The 25,936-nt window shown below is 41.5% G+C and overlaps 3 protein-coding genes across 6 annotated transcripts in view; 2 read left to right on the top strand and 1 right to left on the bottom strand.

The window, feature by feature from the left end:
- The first annotated feature begins 439 nt into the window (after window positions 1–439).
- On the top strand, window positions 440–3,604 carry prop1 (PROP paired-like homeobox 1). Its single transcript, XM_038737289.1, has 3 exons — window positions 440–533; window positions 1,433–1,662; window positions 2,305–3,604. Exons 1-3 carry the CDS (start codon window positions 440–442, stop codon window positions 2,674–2,676), a joined length of 696 nt encoding a protein of 231 aa, XP_038593217.1. The 3' UTR covers window positions 2,677–3,604.
- Window positions 3,392–7,995, bottom strand: mcfd2 (multiple coagulation factor deficiency 2, ER cargo receptor complex subunit). Of its 2 annotated transcripts, none has more exons than XM_038737290.1 (4): window positions 7,842–7,995; window positions 6,906–7,097; window positions 6,573–6,732; window positions 3,392–5,304 (listed from the first exon to the last, which is right to left on the bottom strand). In XM_038737290.1, exons 2-4 carry the CDS (start codon window positions 7,091–7,093, stop codon window positions 5,173–5,175), a joined length of 480 nt encoding a protein of 159 aa, XP_038593218.1. In that variant the 5' UTR covers window positions 7,094–7,097; window positions 7,842–7,995; the 3' UTR covers window positions 3,392–5,172. The 2 variants fall into 2 exon arrangements, with proteins under 2 accessions (XP_038593218.1, XP_038593219.1); XM_038737291.1 differs by having other exon boundaries at window positions 6,906–7,094; window positions 7,842–7,988.
- A 518-nt stretch (window positions 7,996–8,513) lies between these two features.
- The window catches only part of ttc7a (tetratricopeptide repeat domain 7A), a 48,651-nt gene continuing 31,228 nt past the window's right edge, over window positions 8,514–25,936 (top strand). Inside the window, exons 1-12 of one of the 3 annotated variants that reach the window (XM_038737288.1) lie at window positions 8,514–8,720; window positions 9,708–9,897; window positions 12,780–12,943; window positions 13,136–13,304; window positions 16,237–16,367; window positions 16,722–16,846; window positions 17,708–17,786; window positions 18,273–18,442; window positions 20,509–20,572; window positions 20,792–20,929; window positions 23,211–23,294; window positions 24,213–24,317. In XM_038737288.1, coding sequence (XP_038593216.1) covers window positions 8,664–8,720; window positions 9,708–9,897; window positions 12,780–12,943; window positions 13,136–13,304; window positions 16,237–16,367; window positions 16,722–16,846; window positions 17,708–17,786; window positions 18,273–18,442; window positions 20,509–20,572; window positions 20,792–20,929; window positions 23,211–23,294; window positions 24,213–24,317 — 1,476 coding nt within the window. In that variant the 5' untranslated portion in view covers window positions 8,514–8,663. Of the gene's footprint in view, window positions 8,721–9,655; window positions 9,898–12,779; window positions 12,944–13,135; window positions 13,305–16,236; window positions 16,368–16,721; window positions 16,847–17,707; window positions 17,787–18,272; window positions 18,443–18,481; window positions 18,799–20,508; window positions 20,573–20,791; window positions 20,930–23,210; window positions 23,295–24,212; window positions 24,318–25,936 lie in introns of those variants that run through there. The other 2 variants (XM_038737286.1, XM_038737287.1) reach the window with 2 other exon arrangements.

Below are 25,936 nucleotides of genomic sequence, written 5' to 3'. Positions count from 1 at the left end.
CCAAATCAGAAACAGCAAAGTAACTAGTAACTGTAGCTCTTCAGATAAAGTACAATATTTCCATTCGCATGAAGTGGAAAAAGTGGTCAAAGTGAATATCTACCCTAAACTCCTTTAAAATAGCAGCTATTGATCATGCCTGGGTATACCTTGTTATATATATTATCCATTTTAAATGGAAAATTAATAAAACAAAGATAGTGGGTACATTGTTTTGAAAACCTTTCCAGGTAGATTTTTATTTCAATCCATACATTAAAGGGAGGTACACCTAAAAAGTGTACGACCCTTGGAAACGTATGGTCCCAGTAGCCACTCCGCTGTGGTTCCTGACGTAGACCCTCACACAGGTACAGGTAAACCGGGTGGGCGGGGACATGGGCATGGCATGGGACTTTATGGTCAGTTGTGTCTGTGTGGGGGATCAGATGATACAGGGATGGCCCAGGTGAAGGTAGCAGGAGAGGCAGTGAGGAGCCAACAGGACTGTGCAGAGGTTTACTCTGACATGGCTACTGTCAGCTCCAGTGCAGGTGAGTCCAAAAAAACCCCACTTTATGTAAAAACTGTCATTATAGTAGTCTGTTTATTATTATCAGTCCATCCTGTCATCCACCAATGATGGAGATACTTGCAGTAAAATGTCACTTTTTTGCCTTTTGTTTTACTTTTGTATATTTTCAGTAATAGTATATAAATATATATATAAATTGTTTATTATTTAAGTTACTTTAATGCACTGTTGGTCTCCTACCATTCCACCAATAGAGAGTTACACTGTTGCATGATGGTCAACATCGAAACTGTTAAATTTAACAATGTGGGTTTTGACATTATATGCCAGCAATTTTCTCCCAGCTGCTTTAAAATTCAGCAGTTTTCAACAGTATTAAAAGCTTTGTAAAGTCTAAGTAATCCAATTACACTGAAATTTTAAAACAAAGTTTTTTTGTTTTTTGTGTGATTATGTACCCAGGTTTGGTTAAAATAAGTTAGAGGGGAAAAAGTCTATAAGAAAACAATAGTAATGCTAATTACGGAATCAGCCTCTTCTGTCTGTTCTCTAACCACCATGGTGTGAACTGTCAAGGTCAGCTCAGACCACCAATTTGTTAGATTAGTCACTTTGTCAGTGATTGTGGTAATAATCTTGGTCAAATCCTCCAGTTTCTGGTATCTTTTTCTCACGAGCTTGTCTTTAGCAGCTAAAGCTCTGTGGCTCTCAGGTTGCCTGATGGCAGTGGGAACCATGAAGTCAGCGTAATCCCTCCTTTTCGAGACTGTCATTGACAAAATCCGCCCTTACAAGTTTAGGCCACTTTTTTATTATCATGCCAAGGAGGTCAAGAAACAGGAGCTGGAGAAGTTTCCCCAAAAATGTAAAAGTCTTTTCAGCATCCACACAACTCTTTTTTCCCCCTCCTGAAAACAGATATAGGAGAGTCGGTGAGGAAGGGGTCTTTGTGTGAGACCTCCATGGCTGTCAGCCTTGGCAGGCGGAGCAGGGCCTACCCCTCCCCAGCCAGGAGACGCCACCGTACCACATTCAGCCACAAGCAGCTGGAACAGCTGGAAGTTGCCTTTGGACAGAACCAATATCCTGACATCTACTACAGAGAGGAGCTGGCCCGTATCACCAAGCTCAACGAGGCTCGCATACAGGTGGGACGATTACAGTTATTTCACACCGTCAACTTTCTGACAGTCATGATGTGCAGCTGTGACTTGATAGGCCGAGGTCACTTGGTTCGTGGATAACTCAAAGTCACTCTGATATGCAGAGGGCATGATACCAATTACTCACTTCATTTAATTGCCAATTATATAGAATTGTGATTTCTGCTTAGCAACATATAGGAACACTCCCTTTAATATGTATTTCTTTACATTTAGAAAATGTTGTAATTGCCACTCACTGGTTCCTGCTGCTCAAATGTTAAGATTTACTGCTTATGTCTTTTTAATATAATTGTAAGTTAACCCTTGGACAAAACAAGCAATTTTACATCACCTTGCACTTTTTAATACCTAATATTGTCATTTACTTCATCAGTGTTGTCCACTGTTGAATTGATTTGATTTATTAGGATCTAATTAGGAAGCTAATGCTACTCTTCCCGGGGTCCACACAGAACACATAACAAAAGAAAAAACACATTAAAACATCAATACATGAACAACTGATTACAAAGAAATAGAAAAATAAAATGCTGCCTTAACCATGCTTACAAAGTGCTCAGTCCAGTGCTTAAATGTCCCCCTTTTGTTGAACCCACCTATTGATTCGTCCTTGTCTCTAACCAGGTTTGGTTTCAGAACAGAAGAGCCAAACAGCGGAAGCAGGAGCGGGCCTCACAGAAAGTTCTCCCAATGGGTGTGATGCCAGGCCACAGGGCGCTGCTGGGAGGCATGCATGTCCAGCCGTCCAGCATGGCTCGACAGTACTACACCCAGCCCCTGGCTCACATCCCCCGCCTCTCCCCCATGCTGCACTCTGGGGCGTACTCCCGCCACCCGGGCCCGGTCAGCCAGTGCCCTTGCCCCAGCGTCCCACCGCCGCCAGCCACCCAGCGACAGCATGAAGAGTGGTACAGCCCGCTGAGGAGCAACCTCACCTCACCCATGTTCTCTCTGGCCTCCATGCAGCCTCTGGACCCTGCCTCTCACTGGAGCTAAGAAGTGACGTGTGAAGTGAAGAGTCCAATCTAAAAAGTCTAATATTACATTAAAAAATATTTTTAATCCTCATTCAGCTGCAGCAAATTGAGTGATCATGTATGCTCCTTGTCACCTACCACACTGTGATTATACAGGCACACGTTTAAGTTACAAGAACATATTCTGGCCCGGATGTTGGCTGTAAAAGTAACTTCAGTGTCATACACAGTGTGGGAACTTTGAATGCTGAGTTTCCCACACAGTGGCATTTGAATCTGCACTCAAATGTTCACAAAAGCATCTCTTTTGTTCTCAGTCTTTGTGTAACCTCACCATTGATATAAATTGTGCACAAATGTAAGTTCTCAGCAGTTTTTTTCTGCACCTAGGCATTCTGTGTTTCACAAGTTTACAAAGGTGATATATACGACCACAGACGTTTTTAGTTATTGCTGAGCGGCACTTCACAAGAACACACTCTTAATAATGCAACATACTTATTGTCTTCAATACTGTTCTCCCGGGTGCACTGTGGGTGACCTTTAGTCAGTGGACCTACTGCTGCATGTGTTTTACGGTGCACCATTGTGCAAATGTTAAGTATGCAATTTCTAGAGCATTTCTAGTCCTGAACATGAATCCCAACTGTCCAAAAACCTTTTCAGTAACAAAAAAAGATTTTTCAGTCCCCTTTGGACTCAAAACCACAGCACATAAAAAAAACTTCAAAGTCTGTAGATTACAGTTTTTAATATTTCACATACCAGAGACAACACAGTTGCATCTGTTGTGCGTTCAGTTGTTTAAATATTTGCATTGATCAACCCAAATTGATTGAAGAATCAATACTGGATGGCAAAAATATAGAACGTATCCATACAAAATCATACTTTACAAAGAATGGATTTAACAACAGAGAGATCTGACATGTATGATCCACATCTGTTATCAAGGCAGCTAATGATTTGAAGCAAACATGTGTTCAATGGTTTATAACAAGTGCTTTACTGCAAACCTACGAAGCTAAATCAGCTTCTAAACAACGGCAGCAGCATCAACCAGTGTGCTTTAAGTCTAGTTTATCCAGTGATAAAGAATCAGCTGTATGGTGCTGCTTTACATTCAGTCTATGATGTTACATTTATGTCGTGTATCTGCTGGCTGACACACTACAGTGAAGATGATGCTGATTGGCTCATATAATTGTGGTAATCTTCAGGAAAGCAACACAACCTCAGGAGGTAACACGTGGCGCTGACGTGCCACTACGCTGCACGGACTCTCTGCTGGCAACATTCAGTATCGTGTTGTTCTGCCTGTGACTTTGAGCTGCCCTCCAAAATAAACTCCAGAGTCACCTCATCAGTTCAGCAAGGTTTTCTACTCTGTTAACACACACACACACACACACACACACACACATCATCAGGTTATATACTGTATATCTGCAAGGCCACATTCCAATGTGATGAGAACGGCCGGTTGGTCGCATCCTCGTCACAAACAGCAAATGAAATGGCTTCACACAAGGAATCATTTGGTCCACCATGTTGAGTATCACACAGCGGCAGTGTGTTGGCTAAAGTTAAATTAGTGTATCTCTGCTTGAGTCCAGCGTGCGCACTGCACAGAAACATGTCTCAAACGGACACTGTAGTCCATTTAAAGTGATGACATCCTGTTCAGATGATGTTGGGCTACCAGAGTGAATTATGTGTAGCACCACTAAAAGAAAAACACACACTATAGAGCTCCTGTATATATAAAAGGGCTAATTCACCCAAAATTACAAAAAAAAACCCCACCATACTGAATATTCTGACTTTCTCCTACAGTAGCAATGCCGATAGTTTAGTTTAATTTGTCACTGAGACCTCTGCTACCATACCAATACAATGGGGATGAATGGTATTTTGTTTGTGATGCTCAACACATCAAAATAAAGCCCAGGTTTCTCTGGGGAGACAGTTTTCATAGGTAGTTGTACTAGTTCCCAAAAGTAAAGTGGGCTTTACTTTTTGGGAACTTTTGGGCTTTTATTGTATAGGGCTTTTGGCAGAAGTCACCGCAGACAGCTGTAAACCTCACCAAAATGAGTAAAAGTATAAATCCATGGTTAGTGTTTTGTGATACTGGGTGAACTGGCCCTTTGAAAATGGCAAGATTTCAAGGAACCTACAAAAACAGAAGGAGCAGAAATGTCACTGTAAGTGTAAGCATACACCAGAGTCAAACTAAAAAAAACTCCTCTGTTAAATTACCGGCATAACCAGTTTTGATGCTACCAGCTTGGATGTGACATGAGAAAAAAAAAAAAAGTATAAGCTTAGAAAGTACAAAAATTTCCAAAACTTCATTAATTACCAATAACCCTGATTGATCGCCTGTGAGAGAGAAAGCAAAGATTAAACCATGGTTTTCTAGACGGCTTGGCAGCAGCGTCTCAGTTTGACTTTTCTTCTCTTCTCTGCAGATTCCTTGTTGTTGTTGCTGTAGTTGTGGACATGACCAATGTCACTCCAGGGATTTGGCAAACTCAGCGTAATCTATATAACCATCATTGTTTTTGTCATCATCCCTCAGAACATCATCAATGAGTGTAATAAGGTCCTCCTCTTTCATCGGCTGGCTGTTCTCTCCTCTCTCCTGACAAAACAAGATAGAAAAACATTTATGTAGATGAATTATGCATATGTTACAACAACAGATACAATTCACTAGAAACCTGAAGTTTGGCATTTTGTTCGTCGGCATCTTGGGTTTTTGGAACCAGAAGTGACCGTATTAGGACGAGAGGGCGGAGCTAGCTAGCTTGGTTAGTAAGGCGCATCCTTTCTTCACATTAAATGGGATATTAATTGGGATGCTAAGTTTGACTAGCAAAAAACAGGCTTAAAACAAAATGTACCTACTGGAAAAAGATGATAGCCGACTCCTTAAGAGTGTCTTACAACCAAACTCTGAACAAGACATGCCCAAAATTTTACAATTAACTTTCATGAACTGAAAACACACTGTGAAAGGTTCAGAGACCATAAACTCATTAGTGATTAATGAGTTAAGTGAGAAGTAGCGCTATATATATTATATAGTGACTCAAATGCAGTCGGACTTCATTGGTTGCTGCTTGAGTCTCCCACTAGTTGATAGCTTAGTGGAAGTTCCAGATGGGCTGGCCAGAATTTACACCTGCTGCGAGTGTGTGTATGCTGTGTTCCCAAGTGACACATCGGCTTCTGCTGTGTGGCCACTACAACAGTCTAGATGTGATTTTAATCTGTATATTTTATACAGAAAGTGATTATAATGAAATACAGACCAATTGAGGTTTAGGTTTGTGTTTAGCCCCTCTCTCTCTCTTTTTTTCTTTGTCTTATTTTCTCTGTCGTTAGTTTCAAGTCTTCTTCAATACAGCATGATGTTCATTTAGTAAATAAAAAATGACAGTTAACGTGAATTACAGATGCTCCACACACGGCCATTAGCTCCATCATCTCGTCCGGTGCCGCTGTTTGCCGAGCATGTTTTTGAAAGGTGTCTTGCTTCTGTAATCGGACATGTTTCTGACTCAAGCTGTTAACTTGGGGCGTAATTCATCCAGTGCAGCTGATGAAGCAATCCACTGTGAAATACCGTTTGTCAATTCTTTCCTTTTCAGAAATTTCAGACTCTTCAAAACAACCAGGGTCATTTAGGGAGCACAAACAGGGTTTTGGGGAGCGACCGACCCCAAAATGCACGAGTCACAGTTTCACATGATGGTAAAATGTGTTTTCCAGGGTAGTAAAAGCAACTTATTTGTGTTAGAAAAATATTAAAGTGTTACTAAAAAGTATATAACCTAGTATATAAAGCAGGTAAATGTGTATGTTCACACCTAAGACACACACACACACACACACACACGCACCTACCTCTCTGTGTACATGTGTGATAGCTGTGGCTAGCTCCAGCCCATCGAGCAGGTTGTTGCCATCGTAATCATGCATCTTGAAATAGTGCAGCTGAAGCTCCTGAGGTGTCATGTCCTTCTCTGGACTGTCAATCACACCTTCTAAATGCTCCATGATGTGGCTGGGAGACAAAAGAGGAGTTAAAAACCACAGCTTTTATATACTCAGTAGTGTGTGTGGACGCTGCTGCTGACTGTTCAAAGTTCACCATGCTATGCAAATAAGTGCTGAACCGTGCATCTACAGCACTGGCAGAGAACATGCTTTGAACGTGAATGTGGAGATATCACTCACTCTTTGTCCTGGACCATGGTTTTGTCCAGGCGACCGTGACCGTGGCCGGATATGTGACCTGCACTCTCTACGACCGGTGGCGGCTGCTGCTGCTGTTGTGGATCCATATGAGAGTGGACACTCAACAGATAGGAGGAAAGGAGGAGGAACAGACCCCCCCACTGCACACTACTCCTGCAACTACTCATTCTGCTGGACAGACAGACAGACAGACAGGCAAACAGGGACAGACAGGCAGCAAGTTAAATTAAAGACTTTAATGTGCTGTAAACAATAAATATATAGTGAATATCACCCCCCCCCCTTTTTTTTTTTTACATAGCCTATTTATACACTAAATGTATATTTTTTAAACTCTTTAGTTCAGTTTTTCCTCACATTTTTCATTAATATATCCCAGTTTGTAATTAAATAACCTCCATTTACCCCTAAGGGTTTTTTCCCTTTGCGGTTTCATTATCGCTTTATTAGAGCTAAATGAGCTTTAGATACATTTTATTGAGCTGGCTCTAAGTGATTTAACTACGCCATACGGTCAACAGCGGAGACAACATGCAGTAAATCTGTTGTAAATAAAATAAAACAGTGTAACATTAGATAGCCTATATCCAAAGTCACATGAAACGTCGAGAGGCAACTTTAACTTCAATAGAAAAACAATGGGCTAAATAGCGGTATTTACGTGCTATGAAACTATCCGATGGAGCTACATACTGTAGGTATCATATATAACGTTAACGTTACATAACTTACGTTTTTACAGTAAAATACCAATGAAAGCATTAACGTTAGCAAAAAGGCTGACTGTAACATTACCGCTGACAAGATGCGCTAACATGAAGCTTCAGGACAGCGTTAAAATGCCATGGCCTGTTTGACCCACAAACCATCCTCCGCTCAATTATGTAATTACTTAAAGGGCTATTTAATACTTACTTGAAAATAATTTGTAGCGGCACTTGAATCCGTGGACAGTTATGTTTTCTTAGTCGGCTGGCATCAATAACCAGTTATTCAGGACCAAGTGGCTTGCCGTAGCCCCACTTGGACACGACAGCTCATTGTGATTGGCTCAAGTTATCGGAGAGTATACAACTGAGGCGAGAGAATTGCTGCACCAAGCGTCGATATTTAGTAAAATCTCGCTGGACAGACTACATTGTTACTTTTAGCCGCTCACAGAATTACATTATTAATGTACCCTTCCTGTTCCAATGTAATGTTTAAGGTTATAGTAAGATACAGCTCAATCTGTCTATATTGCTTTTGTTTCTGTTTATTGTGTGTATATATTGTGTTCTCTATACTGTAGCCTACTGTGTCTGATTTTATTTTATAATTGTATTATTGTATGAGTAAGCACATCGTGAGCAATATACAATCCTGAGACAAATTCCTCGCAAATAAAGCTGATTCTGATAACACTTAGACGTGTCTTTAAGTACGTAACAAATGCAAGCTTCCTGTTTCGTAGGGTGGCCGTACGCCGGGTGAAATCTAAGTTGCGGAGACTGTTGAGTAAATAGGTTATCGCTGACACAAGCTAACGTTTAGGTTATTTTACTAAATATTGTAATGTGTGCGAGTACTTTACATGCGACACTTTCCAGCGGTCAAAGTTCACGGCGTGACCTATCTTGACAGAGAAAAAAGTCTTTGAGGTGACTCTTTGTTTACGTCGGCAGGGGGAGTGAAGCAGCCGCTCAGCTGGCGGAGTTTACTGAGAGGACAGGAGAAGCGTCGATTTGAGTCAAGCAAATGTCAAGTTTCCAGAGAGAAAATGACGCTGCTAAATCTCTGTTCAGGAGGCTTGAGGTTTTTTTTATGTCATAGCTGATAGCCTAGACTCTCAGTAAAACCCTTCAGTAGCCGTCAGTGACCCTCGTAATCCCCTGTATGCAGACCTTGTGCTGTTGTTCAGACAAATGTAAATTATTGATCAACTGCTGGTGGATTCATGTGAATTTTTTCCTTTTCCCCACAACATTTCACCATTTAAGTGATGGTGTGACCTGAAAGAAAACTATTTTAGTTTCTTCTGCCTTGTGCATCCATGGGTTTATACAGGGCTGTGCTTGATAAAGTGGCAGGCTATGTCAATAGCTGACAGATGTATCATTTTGTAACTGAGCCAGGAGGTTAGCCAGCGTCAGCCTGCCACTGCTGCTGAACCCAAATCAGGGGGCAAGCCAAGCAATTACAAATTGATTTTTTTCCTAGTGAACTCATTAATGGAATGAACACTGTTAAAAAGACGAAAACAGCACCTTATATGTATGCACACTGTCTCTTTTTGGTTGCAGACTTTGCTGCAGCAGAGTAGACCTGCAGCTTTCTTTTCTTTGCTGTAAGCCCTACCTGATCCAGTTAAAGTGTTAACGGGAAAGATTAAGGACATGGCTGTTTGGAGGAGGACACCCGTCCTTTTACTTCCAGCAACTACAGATCAAGCCCTCTCAAAATGCCACAGTAATAAAACATTTACTGACAGGAGGCTCTAATGAATTGCCCAATGCTAGACAAGATTTTAAAAAATGCACAATAATAGGCATTGTATGCGCTGTAAAGAAACAAGTGAAAACAGTGTTTTAGACATAAATATATTATTTCCTATAGTAACAATAACAACCTAACAATTAAAAATATTCCCACATGGAGGCTAATTAAATTTTTGCGCTCTGGTTTTTCAGTTTGCTGACCTTGTGCGCTTGTAGTGACCCCCCCCCCCCCCCACACACACACACACACACATACACCCCACCCCTCCGCACTCAAAGATTGCACATTTCTGTCTCCCGATAGTGTGCAGTTACTCCCATCGTGTACACCGGGGAGTACAGTCACCACCGGGACAGAGCCGCGATGACATCCCGGGTCTCCTTCACCCAAGCCCGACTGGAAGCGGAGCTGGAGCGCTACCGGGCCGAGTGCCAGTGGGACAAGATGCCGGCGATCATCGACCAGATGCAGGCTGCGCGGTTCCACGAGGACGGTGAGTTTTCTACACCTGGAGGATTTCAAGTTGAGGTATCTCCTGTCGCTTCCTGACTGGCGTTACTGCACACTGCGAAACATAAGCGTCCAAAAAAAAGTTCCATAATCAGGTTGAAACTGACAGGCTATAGGTCATAATCTATATTCTGCCAAAAGTTGTTTAAATTCCACGTCTTTTTAAGGAAGTTTCAGGAAGTTGTTTCCAGAGGAAGTGTCACTTATTTATAGGAACGGTCTTGATAAAAATGCATTGATATAATCGATGTGCACTAGGAACAACTTTGCAGCCTATAAACTCAGTAAGTGTTTGTTCAAGGATGGATATTTTTTGCAGTGCAAGTTGGACTTTGGACTCCCAACAACATATAGTGGGTTACTGAACATTAAAGGTTTCCTTAGCAAAATTCCACAAATGACAACAATAATGATAATAAGTAGCATACTTCTGCCCCAGTGGGTCATACCAGGGGTCAAATAGTGGATGCTGGATGGCTCCAACAACAAAATGTCACTCCCCGGAAGTTTGCAGTAGGGCCCATAGCTACACAGTGAAAGGGTTAGTACGTGAACAAAGGTATCTTATCAGGATATACAGTACCACCTGCTCTTGATCTTATGTAGAACACGATCAATGCCTGCTTTTACCCTTGAAATCATTCCACACTGTACATGTGCTGAAAGAAATGCAAACACACTTATCATTATGTGCCTCAGAAAGCATTACTTTGGCAAATCGCTAATGCACCTGCTTCCACCTCTAACCTTAGCAGAGTAAATATGGGCTCAGCAGACTTGACTGCAAGTCTCTTATTATGGTGCCCATAACTGGCTGATAGAGCAGGCCCGCAGTTTCTCCCTGCCTGCACATGCACTCAAGTGTTAAATCAATGTGGTATTACTGTGTGCATGCATGGTTCACAATAGACGATCTGACAACGAATGGCCATGGAAGGCATGGTGCACCAGGAGAGTTAGTTTTAGACTAGAGATACAGGAACATCACGGCAGTTAAAGTAATAAGGAATTCAACATAGTAATAAAGTCCACCCTGCTGTAAAACTGTGAACAGCAGCCATTGGTGGTGTACTCTGCGTTCTTAGGTCTCTTGTTGTTTGGAGTATTTTACTTTGGAAAACTACATAATGTGAGAGTCTAATTAGATGTCAGTCAAACTCAAAGTGCAAGGACTGTTAACAAAAGCTGATACTGTGCACCACTATTCACCACAAATCTCACAGGGAGAAATCACAGTAGTGGCAAATACACCAATTCACAGCACATTACAACCACTTACTGTAGCTCCATGTAACTCCATAGGGATCCTTTAAATTAGATTTTTTTTTTTTTAAATGCAAATAAATATGTGTTTTACATAAAATGTACAGCCTATTCCTGTCAGTGTTAAGGCTTCAAAACACCTAACCTAACACTTAACCTTCATATTGGGAAAGTAACATTTGTAGAAAATAAAAAGATTTTTGTTCTGTATGACCTCAGTATTTCAAATATTTTCAAAATCCTGGCTGCAGTCCTGCACCAATTTCTCCCCCAGCAATTGCCTATAAACCAGAATTCAATAGTTTACATGTAGCATGTTTAGGTTTAAGGGCATTTAAAGGAGACAGTTGCTTATTTACACAGCCAGCAGTTACAGAGCCAGTCCAATATTCGCTCTCCTAATATTGGTCTCCACTAACTCCTGAGGGAGATATCTGGCTCTTTAGCTGCTAAATGCTCCACAGTTTGCACTAGCTAGTTGCTAACTTTATCTGACTGTTGTTTGATGCTGGGCAGGTTGTGTACAGTCGGTTAAAAATATAATAAAGTTGTGGGCTGGAAAACCAATTAATGGAAACACACTTTTTAAAGTGATAATACTCTATGGGTTTATCACTATGAGCAACCTCTTTTATAAATAGCTACTTGATCTACTGCTGATATGAAAACAGTGATTTTTTTCTCAATTGGAAAGCTGTTGCTCCGCTTTCATTATTGCTTATCTACACACACACACACACACACACACACACACCCCAGTAAAACTGATCACTGATAGCAACAACTTCCCACCTGTTCTCTGGAGAGTTTAAATGTAATTCATGAAAATTAGGAAATTAGTAGTGGAAGAGGAGGTGGACAAAAGGAGATGAAATTACAGCAGTGAATTACAAAATGACTCCTGGAAAACAGAGACAGTCACAGATGAAATAATGTTTTAGTGTAAGTGAACTCAAGGGTAGATGTTGTTACCTCTTGGTTAACACTGACTCTTTCCAAAGTCTAGCCTCCAACTTGTGTGAAATCATTAAATAGCTCTCTTCTGAGACAAGTCCTGCTGTTTATCCCTCACCTTCCCCTTATGGGCAGGTTAAGCTTTCGCTGTGCTGATAAAACTAACTGGCAAACATGTCAAGTGTATCAGGACATAAACACCACTCCCAGGGTTGGCGTCAGAACACACACTAACGGAATGAAACGGCTAAACAGGAAGGCTTTAATTGAGTGTGTTTCTGTGTACACAAAAACTGTGCTTTACTACTGGAGACTGAGGGCCCGGTCAGAACAGAGTTGGTTTATTTACTGTATGAGTAAACTTTAGTATCTTGATTCAGTGTAGGTGGATGTGGAGCGTGTATCGGATGATTATATTGTTAAAGCTATTTCAGGAAAGTATGAGGGGAAATGGAAACTGTAGCTTCTAAATAGACATTAGGTCTCTGGCATCTTTGAACTCCTCTCCCTGAGCTGGTGGGAAATGCTGTTTTTAATGGAGTGACTGAGGTTTGCTTTGGCTACAGAAATAAATGACATGTGACCTTGAGCTCAGACTTATTCCAACGAACTCAGTTCACATTTGACTTTTTCAATCCCACCCCCTAGATGACTACGGGGTGCTGCTGATGGCCGAGACGCTGCTGGAGGAGTGCCTGCAGGAAAATATTGACCTGTTACGGAGCTCCACACCTTTGATGGACAAGACCCAGCCCAAACTGTGCAGGGCCAAAGGCCACCTCAACACCATCCTCAGCAGGGGCCGTCTCACAGTCAGTCTAATCTGGGTTCCTTCAGGTCATCCTACAGTTGTAGATTCTTCTCTGCATAAAGCATATATTTGTTACTTAACCAAATAAAGGAAGTTCTGAACATATTATGGCACAGGAAGCCTTTCATATAAATCTCTTCCTTTGTGTTGCTTCAGTGATTTGCCAAACAATTTATTTTCACCTTTCCTTCAGCCCAGATACTTGAATGAGGCTCTGCTGCTGATGGCCAAAGTGCACTATGTGCAGGGTCGCTACAGGGACGCCCAGGGGATGTGTGCCAGGGTGGGACTGGAGGAGCTGACGCAGGATGACCAGCCAACTTACCACCTCCGCCTGCTGGCTGAGGCTTTTGTCATTAAAGGTACCTGACACCACCAGTTTTTTTTACAACTTGGGTTGGGTCAAATTTCTTGAGTAATAAAAACACTGGACCCAGGAGGAGTGAGTGATAAAATTATTACCTAAACTGTCAGTTCTAAACATTCATCACAGTTTAAAGACCCATTTCCTGGTTCAATTTGATCCACATCCGCAGTTTTCTTGTTACTGCTGATATTTCTACTGTAATTCTTTTATTATAGTCTAGCTAAACTGTTCACTTGTTACCGACCTGTCTCATTGTCCGACCACTTCTTGATCTGTGGCCAATGAAGCAGTCAGTATATATGGTCAAAATCAGGGTGTGAACTAGGGGGAGCCAGGGTGAGCTTAGCTCCCCTTAATAAGACTCTCCTAGCTCCCCTAAAAGCATGATTTGTGACATTTTGGGGGGTCTCTAAAATATTGACAGCATGCTTTATTGCCATGAATATATCTATATTTCTCTGTCATCATGGATCCATGCGTAAAATTAGGAGTGTCAGACTTCATCCAGCCAGAGGGAAGGATCATCGACTGTCCGCAGCGGCCGGTTGCTCCGCGATTTCCTGTCCCTGGTCCGCCCCACTCCCACGCTGATCGTTCCCTCTGGCTGGATGAATATTTCGTATGATCCATGCACTACTGAAGCTGGGGGCTCTCCACAACTTTCTTCCCTCTCACAGAGAAAAGAAAGGTGAGATTGCAAACACAGCCGCAGCTGTTGTGTGAAGGGTAACTGTAGCAAAATGGCTACATATAATAATAATATGTAATAATAATAAAAATAATAACAATAATAGTTGTTATTATTATTATTATTAAGTAAGCTGAGGCAGCACTGAGGACTGGCATGTTTCCCTGAAAAACACCCGCCAAGACTGAACAGCTCCCTGCATACATTTCCTTGATGACCCCATTCTTAATCCTGCTGCTAGGAGTTATTACAGCACTAAATGATAATGACCTTGTACGGGGGTTGGAAGTGGAAGTGGTAGGGAGGGAACTGATGAAATCCAATCTGTGGGAATGAATGTAATGCAGCTGGAAAACATCAGCTTGATTGCACAGATAGTTATATCAGTAATCTCTTTGTGTATTTCTTTGAGTCGTAACCTCAGCTTGTGGATGACATTGATGATGTGAAAGGGGAAATGTGAAAATCGACCTCTGTGTTACCTCCTCAGCTTGCTCTCCCGAAGACACCAAAGTAATAATGTTGAAAATAGGATGGATTCAGAGTAAAGTAACAAAGCCCTTCAGGGAACAGATTTACTGCAACTGGCAGATTTCTGTACAGATGCCGTTTTAAAAACCTGATGACTGTGTGTCATATGCCAAGGAAGCATTTACTGTTACTCACAGTCACACAAGCTGTCTGTCCAACAATGCTATTTCATTATAGCATATTATTTTGGGGTCGCTTTAAAAATGTGCCTTTTCCAGTCGGATGCAATCTTAAATATTTTCTCTGTTTTGACACATTGAATTCCAGCGTTATTAAAGGTCAAAGGTCACATTCACAGAACATTACACTGTCCATAGTACTTACAGCGCTGGATAACCTTGTTACACCCATAATCATGTCATTACTCTCGCTGCTTCCTGATAATCGGACATGACCTCATGCTCATGAAACTGAAGAGAATTGCATTGCAGTAACTGTTTTTGATACAGATCACTGATCAGACCCTTTGGGGGTTGCATAGCTCCTTCCCATGTTTTTTTGTGTACATATTGCATATTGTTGTGGGAATGACGTCAGATGTGAATATTTTGATGGTGGTGTCTTGTCCTTTGGCAGCTGTCTGCTTATTTGATTTGGCCTGGCGTCTGGCCCGAAGCTGCTGCCCATCACAGGCCTCCAGCGGTCTAGAAATGTTCCTGCTCACACCGTTTATTTGTACCAATAAGTGCACTAACTGACATTAGACCTGGCATCTGGACCAGGACTGCCCTGCTCACTTCTTCCGCTGTATTCATGCATCAGCAGTGCATCCATCTGCACAGCACAAAAGGGAAAAGTACATAAAAGGAAATTTAGAACAAATGTAGGTGTCTCGAAAAAAATGCTGGGGCTTCCCTTTGATGATATAATAAGCCTTATTAAGCATCAAATAATTTGAAACTCAATCCACCACTGTGAAGGAGGCAGAATAGTGGATATCCAGAGATTAGCAATGCATGCTGCCAATAGTGCGAGATCAATATTAATTTTATCATGTGAACTCCAGGCTTGTTTGGTAGTAACTAACAAACAAATGAGGATTTAGAAATCTGTCCGCACCGGGATAAAATATCAACAGCAGATTTCCAAAAATTAAACTTTGCTTCTTATGAAATAAAACAAACATTTCACACAACCGACATCTAATACTTCTTCTCTGGGGTAGAACACGTCATATATGCAGTATCTGATGCAACAAAAAATAACTTAGGTAGCTAATTATGTGAACATTTATGAACTTTGAGACGGAAATATATCCTGCCCTCCTTGCCAGTTTCTATTTGACAATCATGTTGTCATTTAAGCCTAACATTACCCACTGATGTATTCGTAATAAACACCATACTTGTTGGAAATTTTCTTCCTGTCTTTCCCATTATTAAGAATAGAATTAAGTTTAGATGAAGATAACTGTTTTTCCTGAAGAAATACGTCCTTCCTCTCATTAGTTTTGATATTTTCACATAAGACACCTGATTAAGTCTTTTATTTTTCAGTCACCCAAAACACAGACATTTGCATTCACATACTAATTCACATACTTATTAATTAATTAATAACTAATTATGAACTCAGAATTACAATTTTTAGTTTGTAAATGATTGTACATATCATTTACTGTATATCATGTGTTCACTCCATTACCTGGGTAGCAGAGCAGGCAAACCATAATTCAGACTCATGCCCATGGTCTCTCCTTGTGTTTTAGGTCTTTCTCTGGACCACCAGACAGTTTCTGCAGTGTCTCGCATCCGTCTGTCAGAGAGGGAGGAGGAGAGTCTCTGCTGTTTCCTCAGGGCCTGTGACGCTGCTCTGTCCTACCTGCAGGAGCTCGACAAGGTGGATTTTTATACATGTCGAATATGCATGATATGTGTGCAGGTTTTCACGCTTATGTGTGTGTGTGAGTGAGTGTGTCTGAGTGTCTCCACTTACATATATTTCACGGCTAATGTTGCTGGTTACTTTTCAGATTAACATTTACTTATAAAACACACAATCAGTTTATGAACTATGCATTGTTACAGATAAATATAATAAAAAGAATATAGAGTAGTTGTAATGAGCTCCACCTTATTAACATGTGAGTACCGCTTATGTTAATGGATCAATAATAATTATCCAATGAAATACTAATAAGGTCCATTCTTCATAATGAGTACTTTTTCAACTTTGTTGTTCATGTATTATCAGACAGTTACAACACCTCACACCAAGACAGCCAAAGCCAGTCTGCTTCCTCCACCTGTGGACATCGACCTGGGTTACTTCCTTCAGGCTGCATTACAGAGTGCTTACCTCTGTCTGCTACAGAGGGGGTGAGTCGACCAACCCTACATACACACAACACATACGTTTACACGGTGGCTGCCGTAGTTTTTGCTGTGCTTGCACTGTAAACAATGTGCCTGTTAAAAGTGATTTTAAAAAAATATAATTTTGACATGAATCAAGAATTAAAAGATGACCACCTTTTAGCTTTAATACCAATGACACACACTTTACAACACCAAAGTGTACCAACGTCTACCAAGTATAAGTGCTTCTTTAATCTGGGACATCTTAAAGAAAATAAAAGATAAGCTCAAATAGATCTGTGTTATGTAGTTGTAATGGAGGGAACCTTGTTTTTTTATTTTTTAAATTTTGTTCTGTTTTAGAAAGTGAGGAGGAAGAGAAATCAGGGAAAGGCTTTGTAGCATCACTTGACCTCAGTGCAGGAGAGGTGCATTTAAATGTGTGACCAGCAGGGGTCAGAGTTACTCTTGGGCTCTTGAAGACAAGCAAAGTAGTGCTTGAGCAAGTGTTGGACTGTCACATACACTTTCCAGTTTATTGGTACACCAAGGTAGAACTAAAGCAGTCTGATACAGTAAACCCTCCCTTCATGGATGTTATTAATGTTTAGATCATTTATGTAAATAGGTGGTAGATGCAAATAACACTAGCAACTTCAGTCATTGTAGAACCACTGTATATTGTTTATATGGCAAGCTGTAAGACTGGGTATGAAGCAGTATGTAGTCAGAATATCACCAAGCCCTGTTATCATTCTGCACAGTCTGTCAGCTTCTTTTTCTGCATGTTTATTTTTTTCAGTGTTACCTTTACAAGCTATACATCGCACTGATATACGCCTACTGTGTGTGTGTGTGCGTGTGTGTGTGTGCGCGCGTTAGTCATCTTGCTCAGGGTGCTCACCAACTGCGTAGGGTGCTCAGGGTGATGGAGTCACGAGGGTCTCAAAGCTTCAGGAAGGTGAGGTGTCACATCACACACACACACAACACACACACACACACACACACACACACACACACACACACACACACACACACACACACACACACACACACACACAGAGTTTGCATTGCTAGCTACCAAGCATTCATCATTCTATAGAGTATCAGCACATGCAGTGTAGAGCAGTAGCTGTATGCCAACACTTTAAAGAAGTTAACCCAGCAGGCAGCTTAATGAAGCATTTTAGTAAAATCTACTCAAAATGTGATGTGAAATGTGAGTACAGATGATGGATGGATGGGAAAATGTGTATAGCTTAAACTTTCTCAGCAACTTTCCTCAGTTAAAGTTTCTGCAGCATGGTTAGTTATTTAGTAAGTAAGTAACATTTTCTTTATTGCTTATCATGTTGCTATCTATAACTTAATATGTAGTCTCATCTGCATGCTCATCTACCCAATATTTGCATTTTTCTTTTAATACATTGTGGTTTCCTCCTAGTCTGCAGCGAGGAAGCTAGCAGAGGTGTTGCTGAGCTCCGTGAGTGAGGACAGCTACTGGCCCCCGCTGGGCCCCCCGCCGATCGCCTGGCTCCACAGAGAGGGAGCTGCCGCTTCCAAAGACGCCATCTATCCCACTGTTAAACCACCGCAACGTTACAGCACTGACTGGTCTGTACTGCCTTTGTTTCATTTCCATGTCACTACCTTTTTTTGTGTTTGTGTTTCATTCTAGCTGTCTTAATCCTCTTTATTGTTATTAGTGCAATTATTGCTTTACTCAAGTACAGTATTTATTGTGCCCCCAGCAGTAGCACAGTAGGTGTCATTTACCTTTGTCAACTTTGCACTTTTAGCCCATGTGAATTCAGTTTTCTCCACGATACTATCCGACCAATAACGCGGCAGTTGCCGCCATGTCTCTTTCTGCAAGTGTTTTTTGTGCTAAAGACCATGAGTCATCATCAGGGAGGCGTAAATCTGAGCCACAGCTTTACAAAGTAAAAGGACAACACGTGGAAAGTCAGGTAACTTCCCTGTGAGTGCTCATGGGCTACCAGTTTACACTGGGTCGTTCAAGGTTAGGCATCCCACTGCACACGCAAATCATTGTACACATCTCTCCTCCTCTTATCAGTGTGGTGTAGAACTGTTCTCAAGAAGAAGAAGAAGAAGAAATCAAATACTGCACTGCTAGAATACCTGGGAATAGGCATAAGGCATTGAATACAATTTTTCAATCATGGTCCAACAAACACCATATTTAGGTTGTTAAAGCAAATTCAAGGGGTACCTACAAGTACAGTAATTGGACACAATAAGGACAGACCTTATAGCATATGTGAAATACAGCTTTGACAAAGAATATTGTGCACAATATTAAGAGAGAACACTGTAACAAAACAAAAGCTGAGGTTTAAGGTTTAAGACAGGGTTAAGCCTGTGCATTACATTAAATGTATGCTCAGCCAACCCACCCTGTATAAATAAAAGTTAAATAAGAAACTAAATGTTTAGACCGATAGAAAAAACTTGTTATATTAAGCTATAAATGGTAAAACACACAATAATTGTTACAATGGTTTTCTTATATTCTTACCTCTGCAGTAACCGGGAAAATAGAAATCTCAAAAGCTAAAACCAGTTACCTTAATTACCCTTTAATCACCTGTGTGGGGTCAAGCAACTTATCCCGCAGCTGCATTTTAAACCTTTAAAAGTTCTGAACTAGCTCAACCCATTCTAAACTGTAGCTGTGCTCTGTCTTTTCACAAGTTGAAACTGGAACACAGCATATCGTAACATAACAGCACAAGATAACAATGACATGATCTGACATATCATGATGTCTCATGCCATAACTTAACAGCATAAAGGAGCATCACATGACATGACATACCATAACAATGTAACATAGCAACGTGACAGCATAACATTAAATAAGATAACATGTCATGATAAACATGACAAGAGGATAACGACATGACATGACATAACAGCATAGCATAACATAACTTAAAGTGATCTACTGTAACCTAACATGACATAATATTCAAAAGGGGTGAAAATCCATCACACATTCCTGAGCAAACGGGTAATCTGCATCAGCACACTGAAGAATAACAAGATTTTGTTGCCTCGTTTCTGCACTTCCATCTTTGCAGGGGCCCTGCAAGCCATACTTAGTCACCACCACATGACTAATCCTGCCCACACTATCATAAGAGAAGATCTAAATCCATGTCTGAGATTAGAAGTAGAGGGGGAACAGGAGACTTCACCCTGAGGAATAGCTGTACTTCAGTATTGTTCATGGCTTTTGTCAGAAGTTATCGCTTTTCAAAAGGCCACGATGGTGTCTGGTCCTATAATAGGACACAGGGCTGACCAGAGAGGGAAGGGAAGCAAGGAAAGTGATGAATGAGAGGAATGGAAGAAATGAAGGGGCGTGTGTGTGTGTGTGTGTGTGTGTGTGTGTGTGTGTGTGTGTGTGTGACATCTGAGATGAGGGCTGTGTAGTGATACACCCAGGTTGGTCCGTGTTGTGTTACAGCACCACAATTGAGACTGAAACTGGACACTGCCTGCAATCTGGCAATCTACCTCTGGTCAAGCTGTGTGTGTGTGTGTGTGTGTGTGTGTGTGTGTGTGTGTGTGTGTGTGTGTGTGAGAGAGAGAGAGGGATAGACTTCCTGTTATACTACTGTACTATTTCCTGTTTTTCTGTGTCCTGGCAGTTGCTTTTGTCCTCAGGACGTGGTGGAGGAGGCTGTGTTGCTGCTGCTCATCACTGAGTCCATGGTGAGACACACACACACACACATACGCACACTCTACCTTCTCTAATACTCCCCTTACACACCACATTCTCAGCCTTTTTGCTTTCAAATCACATACAGGGAATAGGCAACTCCTTTAACAGAACATTTCTACTATGACCAACAGTCTTTCCCTTCCTTAGTTTCCCTGCTTTTCCTCCCTCCTCATCCTCTTCCTCACTCAGCAACTCTGTTCGTCCAGGCCAGCGGCGAGGCGGTGATCAGTCGTCTGCCTGACCAGGCCGAAGCTCGCCAGGCCAGCCTGCAGGATGCCAACTCTGTCTACGACCTGCTTACCATTGGCATGGCCAGGAGGGGGCAGTACGCCATGCTTTCTGAGGTGTGGTGACACACTCTTAAACAGAGACACACACTCTATGCTGGAGGTCTGAGGGGAGGAGAGCAAAAGAGTGAGAGATGAGATGTGTTAGTGAGAGCTTTGCCTTTCCCAAACTTTTTAATGAGTGTCCTTATCACTTTGAGCAAGGGGATTATGTGTCTTTTTCTCTCAGTCTCCCAGTCTTTTCCCATCTCTCAGCATCCCCCTTCACTCTGTCTGTCTTTTTCTGCTTCTTCCTCCCTTTTTCTTTCAGTATTTTGCTCCAAATTCCTTCTCCATTTTCTCACTCTTTTTACAAGCTCTGTCACCCCCTCTAATTTCACCTCTACTCAGATGTGGGAAGTCGGGGAGGCGGAGGTCAGAGGGGTCATCTCAAATTAGGTTTGTCCACCTGTCTGACTGATTCATAGATAGCATCAGTCATCTTATAACGAGGACCACACACACACTCATAGTCACTGAGGTAATTCCACCTAGACCAGTTTACTGATATATGAGGCCAGTATGGGCCATTTATTAAAAATTACACGTCAGCTAGTCAGTGCCATCCATCTCTGATGTGATGAATAAGATTCAGATTGATTGATTACAGTTGCTGAGTAATTAATCAATCCATCAGTGTATGTATTAGTATTATATAAGTTTGATTTATGCCAATGCATACATTCTTACAAAGAAAAACGCTGGAGGCTTGTATGGAAAAAATTTGATGATTTGAAATTTTTGCAGAATAAAATTAGCTAATGGTGACAATGATGGAAGTAACGTCTTCCACAGTGTGGAATTATTCCATTAGGTCCTGCATTCAAAAAATGTATTTATTGAAAGTACATTCTATGACTACTTTTAGCTTCATGTATTATTATATATGTTAAGTTACTGGATTAATATTACTGGCACATTTATGTATAAGTAGCTGGTCGAGGTAGAGACAATTTTAGCTACGCTGGCAACATGGCTCCAGAGATGGCAGTGTCAGTGAGTCGGTCCACCACTTTGGTCCAGACTGTTCGATGGATTGCCATGAAACTTGGTACAGACATTCATGTTGCCCACTGAGTGAATCCTAATAACTTTAGTGATCCCCTAAATTTCATCAAGCACCATCATGAGGGAAACATTTCTATTTATTGAATGCTTTGGATTCTGAAACAACTATCAGCAAAATAACAATTCCATCATCCACAGCTGTATTTTACGTATGGTAAAATGCTAAACATCGGCATGTTAGCATTTAAGTTAAATCACCATTGTGACAAGGTACAGCCTTACAGAGCTGCTAGCTGTAGATTCTTAGTCTTGTTAACAATTTTGTATACTATTGGGTATATGTCTGTAAAAATGCATTATATTTACTTTGAATCTGCAAAGTAAGTAGTATAGTAGTAGTATAGCTGTCAAGTAAATGTGGAGTAAAAAGTACAAATTTTCCCTCTGAAATCTAGTGGAGTCGAAGTATACGTTGTTCTGTGTGCTGCATCCGGCATCCCAATTTGTCTGAATCCCAGTTCCGCCTCTGCATATTAACCAGGGGTTAAATTGGGGTTTGGTATGTGTGGGGGCCAAATTTAGCAGGGTTAACAAGGGTCAGCACCATTACGTATGTAGCAGCAGAAGCGAAAGTTGCTGTTTCATAATAGCAGACAAGTATTACCGTATTTTGTTTTTATTGATACTCTGCTTAGTTCTTTCATTGTATCATTTAAGAAATACCCACAGTCTAGTTCAGTAGTGCAATTAGCTGCATAGTCCACACTCAGTCAGTTAGCACATCAGGAACTCTTTGTCTGCATGTTAAATGGTCGGCGGCTTTTCTAATGAGTGCCCGTTATTCAATTAGAATATCACACAGACCTTTTTCCTGGTTTAGCTCACTTCTCTGCTTGACTGACAACATGTGACTGAGTGGCGCTCTGCGCCATCCTCTGCTCGTCTACACACATCAATCACATCATTATGTACTGAAACAGTGCTGAGTGGGTGGTGAGTGGTGACTGACATTTCAAACTCGAAAAACGTAGTCAAGAGGAGTGGCCATTCACTTTTGAAGCTATGTAAATGAGAAAAAAATGAGTGGATAAATTTAATTGCTGGCTTTCCTGACTTAAAAATTGGTCTCCTAATGGCTTAGTGTCAGTTTGGGCATGCATTTTCATGCATTTCACTTCTCTTTCTTGTTCGGCTCAGCCTGGCAGGAACCTGTACCTACACATCCCACTTATGTATAATCATCACTATTTTGCTAGATAACATATTTGTGTGTCTGCATTTCTCCTCACAGTGTCTGGAGCGAGCCATGAAGTTTTCATTCAATGAGTTCCACCTCTGGCACCAGCTGGGCCTGTCACTCATGGCGGCCGGGAAGGTGAGCTAATTTCTCCTTATATACCAGCAACAGACCCTCACACATGCCATGCCACACCCTAAGGAGACATCCATCTCCTGCCATACCTCTGTCCTGTATGCCGCGGTGCTCTTGACTCACCCTTATGTCCAGACGTGCAACAAAAAGCGTTCATAGATAAGTGTTCAGTCTGCTTGAAGAAGCAGATGGGTGGAATTCTACTCAATCTGGACAATTTAAATATTGCCAAGCAAATTACTTTAAAAAAACAATCCATTTAAAGGGCATTCAACTACCTTATTAGTCTAAACCGTCTAGTATGTATTGTCCTTCGTGGACAACCCCCACCCCCATTTGCCACTCAAAATTAAAAAGTTCAAATAATTTGCAAATACAGTACTATTGAATTAATTTGCAGATAAAATATGTTAAAAATTGTTGTAACAAAAAACTGGACATTTCCATGGGAGTCCTCCGAAGGGGCTGTAATAGCTTACAATCTCTCTCCCTCGGTTACTGTATGTGTGTGTATGTGTGTGCGCTCGTGTGACAGAAAAATTGATCTGGGTTGCAGGATAAAGTGACACTGCAGATCAATGGAGAGCTCTAGAAATAGGCTGCTCCCAAGAAGGAGAAGGGGGCCGCCTCAGTGTCGTCAGATCCGCTTCTATTTAGGGCCAGCATGTGTGTGTGTGTGTGTGTGTGCGTGTGCGTGTGTGTGAGCGCATGTGCGCGTGGTCCATTAATGATTGGCCTACATGTATTAAGTGACTGTGTGTCTAAATGGGTCTATTAGGTCTGTGTAAGGACGGGTGATGTGTGTTTGATACACTCTCTCAGAAGTGATCCGTGTCATCTGTGGCTGCATGATGACTGGCTGCTGCGTGCAGCTTGAATCACAATTTGTCAGTGACGTGTGTTTGTGCGTCTGTGTTCCAGGGGGTTGGTGCGGTGTCTGTATTTAAAGAGTGTGCCAGGATGAGACCAGACGACCCTTCATTGCCCCTATTGGCTGCTAAAGTCTGCATTGGTCAGCTGCACTGGGTGAATACACAGCAAACATTCACATACACACATTTTAGATGTATACAAATACACATTACACGCACACACCTGGACTCAAATGCACACATGCAGCTGTGGTCCGGCCTGTGAGCCTGAGCCATGTAGCCTACAGACATTCTTTATGGTATTAGTGTTTTTGTTCTGCTCTACATTTCCCAGTACTTGTTGCTGTGATACCTTCTTTTGAATTATTTTGTAGCTGGAGCTGTTTTCCTTGCCTCTTGCGCCATGTGGTGGCTTTTGCTGCTCTTGCTACCATGTCTATTTAGAGAATAGATAGTTGATACAGAGTAGCAGATGTTTACATCCCCACAAAATTATTAAACAACTGCAACTCAAAATTAGGTTCATTTCTGCAATGTTTTGCTTTTTTCTTGGGGAATCTTGGACACTTCCACCTCTTCATCCCTCCCTATTCCCTATCTAAGAAAAAAGAAAAGAAAAATCCTGCTTTGCTTAAACTGCTCATAACTCAAGTCATGTTCATTCATGAGATGATTACTGTAGTACAAAATGAGGATAAACTAAATTCTGTGACTATGATTCTTTGAAGGTTTTCCAATTCTTATCTAATTGCTCCTTTTTAGCATTTAGCTCAATTACCATCTTGCGGAGCTGCTAGGATGACTGTGAACTTGTTTCTTGTTAAATAATATTTGGCTAATTCAGATCAAAGTCAAAGTCAGTGCAGCTGCACCCTGTGATAAGGGGTCAAAAGTAGCCATTGCTTTGTATAAAGATATCATAAGCAGAGAGGAGAATGGATCCTATCTCATTGAGATATGACAAATCTGCATGTGAACGCAGTTTGACGTACAATCAGTTTGTAATCTATGCATGTTCATTTTCATTTAGTGAAACCTGCCCCCTCAGCTTCAGCAAATATCCATAAAATGATAAGCTGCAAGGTGAAGTTATGTCATAGAATTCTGCACTAAATGGACAGCAGCGTCATAGAATATTTAGTGTGTGTACATGGAAAGTCATAACACAGTCGCACTGTCGCTAATGTTTTGGGATTGACACTGGGGTCACTCAGGCAGATACACATCAACGTGAATCCCAACCAGCTTGCATGGTCCTGCTGTTCATGATCTGGGCAGGAGGGAGAAAGTCACATCAACAGTGGTATTTAGGGTGAAGGGAGAGAGAGAATGAGTGAGAGTGAGTTAGGCAGAGAGAGAGAGAGAGAAAGGGGTCAGAGATTAGAAAAGAGGAGCTCACAGGGGCGAATGGAGAGAGCACATCTGTCAGTGGCTGGAGATCATGGCAGGCCAGAGACACTAAGGAGCTTATAGCCTTAATCACAATGGGACACTATGGCCATAGTACAGTGGGACATTACATAAATGGGCCACCATTATCCACTCTCAGCTCCACTGGACAATCAGACAGAACTATTATCTAGTCAGCAACATTTTTTTTTGTGCTCATTGCATCTGCCCACTAGCCCACAGACCAGACCAAAACCTCACGTATATGGAACAGCAAAGGATCTTAGGGGCACGACCCTTTCCAAACCTACAACATCACCACAAATGGCACAATTGGGATCTGAAAGCTGCTTTTATAAATTCCTAAAGAGCAGTTTTGTAGAT

Source organism: Micropterus salmoides, unplaced genomic scaffold, assembly GCF_014851395.1.
Source record: "Micropterus salmoides isolate LMB-PRFRI ecotype aquatic unplaced genomic scaffold, ASM1485139v1 Ms_hic_scaffold_22, whole genome shotgun sequence".
NCBI classification, from domain to species: Eukaryota; Metazoa; Chordata; class Actinopteri; order Centrarchiformes; family Centrarchidae; genus Micropterus; species Micropterus salmoides.
The sequence above is the reverse complement of the archived record's forward strand: the minus strand, read 5'-3'. Positions and strand labels throughout refer to the sequence as shown.

Excerpts from the sequence above, each read along its gene's own strand:
- prop1 (XM_038737289.1), top strand. The coding sequence starts at position 440 with ATGGCCCAGGTGAAGGTAGCAGGAGAGGCAGTGAGGAGCCAACAGGAC. Across the intron at positions 534-1,432 it reads TACTGTCAGCTCCAGTGCAG|ATATAGGAGAGTCGGTGAGG; the intron begins GTGAGTCCAAAA and ends TCCTGAAAACAG. Across the intron at positions 1,663-2,304 it reads TCAACGAGGCTCGCATACAG|GTTTGGTTTCAGAACAGAAG; the intron begins GTGGGACGATTA and ends GTCTCTAACCAG.
- mcfd2 (XM_038737290.1), bottom strand. The coding sequence starts at position 7,093 with ATGAGTAGTTGCAGGAGTAGTGTGCAGTGGGGGGGTCTGTTCCTCCTC. Across the intron at positions 6,733-6,905 it reads ACCATGGTCCAGGACAAAGA|CCACATCATGGAGCATTTAG; the intron begins GTGAGTGATATC and ends TTTGTCTCCCAG. Across the intron at positions 5,305-6,572 it reads TCACACATGTACACAGAGAG|GAGAGAGGAGAGAACAGCCA; the intron begins GTAGGTGCGTGT and ends TTGTTTTGTCAG.